The sequence below is a fragment of the Idiotropiscis lumnitzeri genome, chromosome 20 (genome assembly GCF_059441095.1).
Source record: "Idiotropiscis lumnitzeri isolate Australia: NSW breed Sydney's pygmy pipehorse chromosome 20, RoL_Ilum_1.0, whole genome shotgun sequence".
Classification (NCBI taxonomy): Eukaryota; Metazoa; Chordata; class Actinopteri; order Syngnathiformes; family Syngnathidae; genus Idiotropiscis; species Idiotropiscis lumnitzeri.
This window is the reverse complement of record NC_142410.1, coordinates 102501-112500: the sequence shown is the minus strand read 5'-3', so window position 1 is coordinate 112500 and position 10000 is coordinate 102501. Positions and strand designations below refer to the sequence as shown.

General features: G+C 37.6%; 1 protein-coding gene across 6 annotated transcripts in view; it reads left to right on the top strand.

The window, feature by feature from the left end:
• mbtd1 (mbt domain containing 1) overlaps nt 1-10000 on the top strand; it is a 138244-nt gene that overhangs the window by 127893 nt on the left and 351 nt on the right. For 2 of the 6 annotated variants that reach the window (XM_088283641.1, XM_088283639.1), the window contains 3 exons: nt 5934-6086; nt 6572-6604; nt 6769-10000. The exon at nt 6769-10000 is cut by the window's right edge and continues 351 nt beyond it. In XM_088283641.1, the coding sequence (XP_088139767.1) occupies nt 5934-6086; nt 6572-6604; nt 6769-6887 (305 nt within the window). In that variant the 3' untranslated portion in view covers nt 6888-10000. Of the gene's footprint in view, nt 1-4653; nt 4740-5933; nt 6087-6571; nt 6605-6768 lie in introns of those variants that run through there. The other 4 variants (XR_015839975.1, XM_088283640.1, XM_088283644.1 and 1 more) reach the window with 4 other exon arrangements.

The window sequence follows — 10000 nt, the reverse complement described above, 5'->3', positions numbered from 1 at the left end:
TCTATTGTAAAGATGTAAATGTATCTTGATGTGTGTTCTTATTAACTGCTAATTTATATTACACCATATGGAAAGCGCTTTGTTACAGCTCCATCTGTTGTAAAATGTGCTATAAAAATAAAATTGTATTGTATTGTATGATGATTTTATTTTGTCAGAAGGTACGGTTGTATTTTTTTGTACCTTGGAAGAAACTCGTCAGTTAGAAACTATACATACTTTGCAAAGGTATTTTTCTCACCCTCAGGGACCCTAAAGGGACCTACCAGCTCTCTCACCTTCATCCTAGCTCAAAACATGACACCCCCTTGCTGCCGTCTCAGCCTTGTTGGGACATTGTGGCCATTCACCAACCATCCGCTGCTCCAGCCATCTGGGCCATCTAGGGTTGCACAGTACTCATCGGTAAACTAAACTGCTTGGAAATTAGTCTCCATGTATTCCTGAGCCCACTACAACTGTTTATGCTTTTGAAGTGGATGAGTATTAACTTTAAGCACACTTATAACTTCATGAGGATCTCACACCTTGATGTTTGTGGGACTTTGGAGTAGTGATAGACCGATATGCTTTTTTTCAGGGCCGATAACAATACAGATTTTTAGTTGTCATGACGGCCAATAACCGATATGTCAAGCCGATATTTATTGTTTGAAAAATGTTGTCAATTTTGAAGTATAAAAAATCCAACACTTGAATTTGTGTAAATGCCTTTAAGCACATGTCTTAGTCACTCGCGATGAGCAGTCCGCCGGACCTCTCAGTGAGAAGGCCCAGAGAAAAAGCTAAAGCTTCCTGCTCCCGTGTGGTTTTTTATTTGCATCACAGCTTAAGCAATTTGAATATGCAACTCATACAGAATGGTAAACTTGAACACTTTATCACACTCGCCCACGTGCTTCCTGCTTATTCTAACAGTTTCAGTTTACAAATCATCTTTTTGTTCACACTTCTGCTAAGTTTGAGCTGACCGGTTTCCTGTTCTGCTTCCAACGCAGACACCGACTGCTGCCGCCACAATCCACAGTAGAAGTTGTTAGGGTACTGCAACAGGACGACATGTGGCTTTCCATCAGACGCACACTGTAGCCTGTGCGTACTAACTCCAGCTTGCTATCAGACACGACATTCCCCGTCGTAAATTAAATTGAAATCAGGCATCAGCCGCTACATGCTTCCTTTTTAAGGTGCACGTTTATCACCGCTGTGCTATGAAAGGGTGGTTTACATTGTATTAAGTTATTGTGCATATGCAGCACAGACAGGAGACAACGGCTCTGGTTAACATGGGGTTGCAAATTGATTCATTTATCTATTTATTTTTTATATCAATGCATATTTTGAGCAGTTTATATCTATATTAAATAGATTTTCAATGAATCTTTACATCCCTAATTCTAATTCTACATTACTTCCTTTTAAAATGATTTATAATACATGGAAGGGCCTTAAAAATTGATATCTCTATCTATATCTGTTGGCATGTTGAAAACCCTTTTGAGAAGACATTCGCTTCTGTTATGAGTTAAGATTTAACCTACTGACTGACTGTATGTCTGCCTTCCTAATTTCGTACTGGCGTCAGGGTCAGAGATTCGGCACCTGATTCCAGAGACGTGCCAGCATACTGTCGGCTGCAAACAAGAACTAATTTGCTTTGTTTCCTGATGTACTTTTATCGTGTCTGCCTACTGTTCGATTTCGTGCTGGGGTCACATTATAGTGTATTTCTACTTTTATTGGTTGCTATAGCCATTTATAAAAACAATTTGTGTAACATTTGAGGCGAGTGAATTCAGGTTATTCTAAAACCAGTTACCGAGATGCACGAGCATACTCTGTCGGCTGTAAACAAGCACCAGTTTGCGTAGTTACAGATGCGCTTTGTCTGATGCAATTTTGTGTCACAAGATTATTTGCCGTTCGGTGTGGCCTGTGACAAAGAAAGTTTTTAATATTTTGTAATGGATATTATTACTGAAATGCATGTGGCTATTGTCAGGTTTAAATGGCCTGATGCCTTTTGGGAGAACTTACTGAAATTAAAAAGGTGACCGAGGCCAGAAGAAACCAGGCAAGGTTGTTCATTTTTACCGGTCGCGACAGGGAGAGAGGCCAAGAGCAGACAGGCGACTGCACAACACGACAATAACACACTCCACGTGCACATCGTGTTTTTCCTGTGATTGCCCAGTACCGAAGTGAATTTAATGGAAGTAACTTCTGCCGCTATAGAGGAGGAGAGGGAGAAGCTTGTGCTAAAGAAGGGAAGTTCATCTATTTGAATTTCCGGGGATTTGACAAAAATGAACCCAATCAAAGGAAGAGCTCCAGATCCAGAGGAGGCACAACCGACTTATTTAAACGTTTAAAACACCACCACCTTGAGTATGAAGCCTGTCAAACAGGTTCGACATAAACAGATAAAGCGGAGTCAACAACTGACATTCATTCACGTGCTAAGCTAACATCGCTAACAGTCGCATTATGAAAAAAGTTTGCATCGGAAAACTATCTCGTATTTGTGCGTACCAATGACAAGCTTCCTCTCAGAGCGTCTTTTTAGAACCAGTGTTGTTTTTAAATATTTCGTTAACGCCCCTTTTTTCATGACATAACGGGACAATGACAAGCTAAACGTGGCTCTTTGATGACGAAAACATGACGCGACGTACATGAATTTTTGTTGACGAGACAAGACGAAATTGTTAATGCGTGGCCCGTCAGACGTTTAAAATTTATGACATCCCTTCCTATTGTACATGTCATCTGTCTTTCAATGCTCGTGCAACCTATCCTTCGTTTGGGCAGGCCCAACAAGCAGGGCGCATGCGCCGCGCACACACCGTTGCACACACCGGCACAACAAAACACGAACACGTCTGCGGTCATAAAAAAATAAATAAATGAAAAAAATAGACCTCAGTGGTCATTGGTCTCGGTTCACACTCACTGACACGCTTTTCTTTGATGGACCATGTGACACTCGATAGGCTTCTTTGTTGTGATAACAGCAAGCTGTTACCAGTAAAGAAGACATTTTTAATAGTTTGTACTTGTGCTACTGTATTAGAACAAGTCTACTAACAAGTCTGTTGTTTAAACGTATTTATTTGGCTGCCAGGATGGCCGAGTGGTCTAAGGCGCCGCGTTCAGGACCCAGTCTCCCCAGGAGGCCTGGGTTCGAATCTCGAATTTCCCCATTGTGGGACTAATAAAGGGCAAATTATTATTATTATTATTATTATTATTATTATTATTTTATGCTACTTTAAGTAAAATAAAGCCACACCAGCTGCCATATAAAATGTTTTGGTTGTCTGCTTATTTTGGAGCAATGAGCACTGATTCCACTGTTACCACTTTTAGCTGTTTGTAATGCATGATCCTTTGTAGTCGAACAGAAAGTCTTTGCTATTGGGTGGAAACCTTGTATGCCTATTTTTAACAGACTAAAACTTTTTGTTTTCGAAAACTAGACAAAAACATTGTTTCTGTCGACTAAAACTCGACTAAAAGCTCTCTGAGTTTTCGCCAACTAAAACTAGATTAAAATCTCTTTGAGTCTTTGGCGCTGAAAACTAGACTAAAATTATCACGAATAGGAATGACTAAATGTGACGAAAACTAATTAAGCATTTTCTTCCCAATGACTAAGACTAAATCTAAAAGGCCCGCCAAAAACAACACTGTTCAGCACTAATGGCAACATTGCAACTTGTGACCGTGCATGTCTGATACCAGCAATGATGGATATGCGGCTTTTTCTAGCCCCAAAAACTAAGATTTTTGCACTATTACATATTGCATTACTTTTTACTCTTTATATTCTAATTTCAATAATCTTGCAGAAACATTTTTTCTTGTTCCTAAAATGCGTGTAATCCAGGATAGTTTAAGTAACAACTTTTTAAAAAGCCTGTAAGAGAAGAATTATTGTCATATTTGTACTTGATCCTATTGTGTAAAAGTAGCTATTGTTTTCAAAAAAGTGTGCAATATTTAGACTTCAAAGTTTTGTACTGTTTATATATGAGAGAAGAGTGTTTTGTCATGAGTATTTTTATTTATAAGTTTTAAAGTTTTTTTTTTTTACTTAGAATAAGTTCGTAACACTGTGCAATATTGACCTGTTTAACCGTTTACACTTGATACTTGAAGATTCTTTACATTAAGTTATCCATGCTTCGCCTTGTCATGTTGGATTTTAATGATGCTGCCAAAAATAAATAATAGACTTTATTGTCCAATCTCTGTGTTATTATGGATATGCAACTTTACGTTCCAAAATTAACCCGCGATAGGTGAAATCCGCAAAGTAGTCAGCTTTATTATTTTTTGTATTATTATTTTACAAGGCATTTGAGATGATGCATTGTTGTGGTTTGTTTCTGCGTGTAACTGGGAAGTTGTGGTCCTGCAGTGCCACCTTGTGGCATTGCTGCGTTTGTTTTAAGCGTGTTATTTCTTCTTTTTTTTTTTTTTTTGTTATTCAACTTCCGGGTTGCTTTACTTTGAGATGTTTGCTCATATGTTGACAGAGGAGCGGTAAAAAAGCCATCTACATTAACGCATTCTTGGTAAAGAGCATTAATTTGATTGTTTGGGAAAGAATTGACATTGTGATTTTTCGTTATTTTACATTGTCCGTAGCTCAGAATCTCGATGTGCATCCCAAGCTAAGCCAAGATAGCTGACTGTCGGAACTGTTAACTAGCGCCCTTGGAGAGCGGAATGAGGTACGGTAGTGTATAAAATGTTAAATATATTAAAAATGTAAATTATTAGTTGGATGGCAAATTGAGATGGTGTAATTTGATTCATTTGTATTCATTTCTTTGTATTGAGTTGATAGGAGCATTGTGTATACATGATTGATATGTGAATTATTTGTGAAACTACTATTACAATTGTTTTTCTGTTGTTCTGTAGTTTTCACGGTGCAGAATGCTGAACAGGCTTGTTCAGAGATAAAAGATTATCGACACCCGTTTGAAACTCTCTGCGTTCTTATTCTAAATCCAAAGGGCCGCTACTCAGAGCACAATACCACTGTAAAAAAAAATCTGCGAAGCTGCGAAAGATGAAGTGCAATATAGCGAGGGATCGTACATTTTAGGAACATTTTATTGCAAAAGTCCAACATAATGATCAAGTACTAATACACAATTATGGAAAAAATACAATATGGTCCAGCTGCAGCCACAAATGCCCGTTCTGACAACGGGAACGCCCCCTCACACCAAGAGACACGTTTGGTGGTATTACATTACCATTACATAATTTTGACATAAATCTAACACTATAATATACAGGTAATTAATATCGCCAAGGCCCACTGCAGGATACTGTGTCGTGTTGGGAACACCCCGGTTCTAACTGGATCCCTCTCATTGGTCGACTAAACGCTGACAGGAACGCCCAGTGAGCGTTCTTGTCTAACAGGAACGCCTCCGGCTTCTCAAAAAAAATCAAAATGCTCTTTGGTATTGTTCAGGGGGCCTGACCAAATGTGGAGGTGGGCCGTAGTTTGGGGTCCACTTCTCTAAATTAGAAATAGGTTGCCCAGGCTGCAGTGTACTCTGACATAGAATATATAAGAAAAGTAACACAAACACACACACACACGCAAAATAAACTGTTCCCACCAGCTGGCCCTACCAATTCAAGCACCCCAAAGCACACTCCCTCAGCACGTTATCCGCTACACCCCTCACGGTTTACTTAGGATCATGCTTGTGATCTACTGGTTGGGCAATCGTGGGATATCAGTTTACCGAACTTCGTTCTGGCAGCTTTGTTCCAGATGCCCTGGAGTTTCATTCTAAATTTTAATGTTCATAACCTTTCCTCTAAGATAGGAAATAGCTCATGAGACATGTAACAGTTGATCTGTGTTTAATAGCTGACCACAGTTTGGCATGATGTTTTAGAGAGGAAGATTCCTGTTGGTCGGCGGTCCTTTGTTCAAGCAGTCAGGAGGAGAAGCTTCTCAGGGGATGAAGACCAGAGTCCACCCTTTTACCATGTCGAGGGGCCAACTCAGCTCCAACTCCGAACTCACCTCCACCAAACCCATAAATCAGGTAACATCAAACTAATCAGTGCTATGGGCACTCTGCTTTTGAACAGAAACCAGTCATCTGTTTTTGGGTAATATAACCAGTTTATTTTGAGTCTGCTCACGCCAATAAAAAAAATATACGATATTGTTGTGAAATGCGCTATATAAATAGTTGTATTGTGACACAGGTGTTGAATGAATATTGTTGTATCGATATTTTTGCGATTTTTAACATGTAACGTAAAGAAATTACATTTTTATATGGTGAAAGTATTTACAGTATTTACATGCTGCAAAATAAGTAGGCTTGATGCATTCTTAGCTAATTATTTGAAATGACTTGCATGTATTTAGTTTTAGTAATGCCCCAAGGTAATGGTCACCTATTGAATGTCAATGTGCATTTAGAATTGCATCTGATTGATCAAGGTCAGATGAAAGTATGAAACTTAATAATTGGACAGGCAATTATTGAGATTGACAATATTTTTTCAATATATTTTGCAGCCCTAATGGTTGGACATAAAAGTATAAATACAAGTAAGTCTGTCTCTTTGATCTGACAATCTGCTTTATTGTATTGTTTACTCTGAAGTAGTCATAACTTAGATTTTAGAAACCTAAATTATGTATAGTTATTCACTGAATCTAAAGACTCGGTGTCACCATTGTTCTGATTATTTTTTTGTCCTTTTGTCTTACAGACTCACTCCTGCGAATGGAGGAGGAGATGATGGAGGTGGATGAGTTCAACTTTTCCCAGGGCACCTCCGATCAGGAGAGTAATGGCTCAGGAACATTCTACATTAAACAGGAACCCTAAGATTTGGGGTTCAAACCAGGACTAACAGGAAAAGGATTGTTCACTGCAAGGAGTATGGAGTATCAGTGTGAGTTTGTACACCAACAGGCACATATTTCCAATGGCGAAGTAAGGTAATGAAGAAACATGGTCAGTTCCACACCTCTTAAAAATGTATGGATATTCTCCGCAATCATTACCATATATATGTACAGATCACAGATGTTATGATCTTCTTTCTCCTGTCTGAACATTAAAATAAGCTATTTTTTAAATATATGAACAATAAAACAACCTTTCCTATATACGCTGTCAATATCAGCAGCCCCAGACCTGCATAAAATGTGCTATGTATTGAGGTGTCTCATTTTTTTTTACACATTACCACTGAACACAGACATTCTAACTCATCTGACATAGAAGCTCACAGAGGAACAATGTATTTTCATTGGTTTTTTTATACGCATAACAGTTGAAATAGTACCTGAATTGCTTCATGTGTTTTTTGTCTTAATGTAGTTTTTTACACTTGCTCTTGATGGCTTTGTGATGAAACATTAAATTTAAATTATAGCGATTAGTTTGTGGAAAACATTCAACAAATTGAAGTCAATGTCCAAGGGTTCTGATGAATATATAGTCATCCAAAGTGCTGCAAATGCTACGCAATATTGCGCAGAATCCTTTTGACATAATGTTTCTCCTTTACACCCAAAGGTTTTCAGATTCACATTTATTTTATAATTCATCCATAAACCAACTAGAAATCTGGGTTAGTATTTTCAACATTCATGTTTCAATTAACAGTCTGGCAGACAGAGAAGACCAGTCTTAGTGCAAACCCAGTTCCAATGAAATTGGGACTTTGTATTAAACATGAATAAAAACAGAATACTATTATTTGCAAATCAAGTTCAACCTATATTTGATTGAATACGCTACAAAGACAATATATTTAATGTTCAAACTGATATACTCTCTTGTTTTTAGCAAATAATCATTAACTTAGAATTTCAACATGTTCCAAAAAATGTTTACTACTGTTAATTCAGATTTCCTTTTAACAACATTTAATAAACATTTGGGGACTGGGGACACTAATTGTTGAAGCTTTGTAGGTGGAATTATATTCCATTTTTGCTCGATGTACAGCTTCTTCATTATCATATTTTACGCTCACTTCATAATGCACCACACATAGTCAGTGGGAGACAGGTTTAGACTGCAGGCAGGCCAATCTACTGCTTGTACTCTTTTACTATAATGCCATGCTGTTGTAACACGTGCGAAATGTGCTTTGGCATTGTCTTGCTGAAATAAGCAAAGATGTCCATGAAAAAGACTTTGCTTGGATGGCAGACACTAACTGAACCCCACACAGAATATCGCGTTTGAACTTTGCATCCTTATCCTATATGAACTCGGGCCCAGAGAAGCCGGCAGCGTTGCTGGGTGTTGTTGAGAAATGGCTTTTGCTTTGCATATTAGAGTTTTAAGTTGCACTGACAGACGTAGTGTTGTATTGACAGACTTTGGTTTTCTGAAGTGTTCCTGAACCCATGTCCTGATATCCTTTACACATTGTTGATTTTTGATGTAGTGCTGCCTGAGGCATTGAAAGTCACAGGCATTCAATGTTGGTTTTTGGGCTTGCGGCTTACATGCATTTATCCTGATTCTCTGAACCTTTTGATTATCTTATGGACCGCAGATGATGAAATTCCAAAATTCCTTGCGATTGTAAGTTGATGAAGCTTATCCTTAAACTGTTTGACTCTTTTCTCACGCAGTTGTTCACAAAGATGTGAACCTCCGCCCATCTTTAGTTGTGAATGAGAGAAGCTCCATATATACCCAATCATGGCAACCACCACCTTCCAATTAGCCTGTTCACCTATGGGATGTTCCAAACCGGTGTTTCATCAGCATTGCTCAACTTTCTCAGTCTTTTTCACCACCTGTACCAGCTTTTTGGGAAAGTGTTCTAAGCATAAAATTTTGTTATTATTTTCAAAAAACAAAATGTATCAGTTTGAACATTACATATCATCTTTATAGTGTATTTTATTAAATATATGTTGAACATGATTTGCAACTCATTGTATTCTGTTTTTATGTTTAGTGCAACTTCCCAACTTAATTGGAATTGGGTTTATAATCGGAAGCTGGAATGGAATGTGTCCATTTAGTTCTACAGATTTAAGAACACCCACATTAAAGCTTCTATTGCTGCTAACTTAAGAAAATTTTTCGGGACAGCTTTTTGCGACATTAATAACAATGTAAATCCCCTTTATCATCAAATAGATTAATACATAACTGCAGGGATTAAACCATTTTGTCCGTTAGAACAGCAAGAGACACAGGCTTCATGAAAGATAAATGATGTTGGTAATTTAGATACCCCCTCATAATTAAATTAGCACATATTATTAGCAGGTGAATTTCATCACTCTGTAGTTACCAATTGTGGTGAATAATCTCTGCAATAACATTAATAAACAGTAACGTATACATATTTTTATTTGGGCTGTCACAAATGATTATTTTTCTTGACGATTAACACCAAGGGTAGCCGCATTTAGTCAACGAATCAGGTGTAAATCATGGCACATTGCACAAGCAAATAGCTGCTCTTATATAACCATCACTATCTGTCATTGAGTTCTGTACAAATTTAGCATAAAGACAATTAAGATAATAGTATATTCAAGTTTGATTAAAATTTGCAGCTTGTACCAGTATTCCTGACATGTTTATACTGTAAATGATACTGCGGACTTAACATTTTTAGCTGTAATTTTTATTGTATTCTAAAATGGAACTGAAACTATACACGATGCAGAGTTGCACTACTACAAAAAGAAACACTTGGAAACATATTTCACTCTTCTTGGTCACCAAGCCCCTTTTTCTTAAAGCAGAAGGTAGAGAAACCAGAGGCCTAAATTAGGGAAATGGACTGGCCAAACGAAAACTAAAATGTATATATTTTATTTATTTATTTTTAAGCTTTATTAAAAAAAAATCCCCATGTGTATGCATGATTCAAAAGTAATACATTAATCCACACAATCAAGATGTGGTATGCACTTGGACTACCAAAAAAATCCTGCGATGTTAGGCGAAACTTT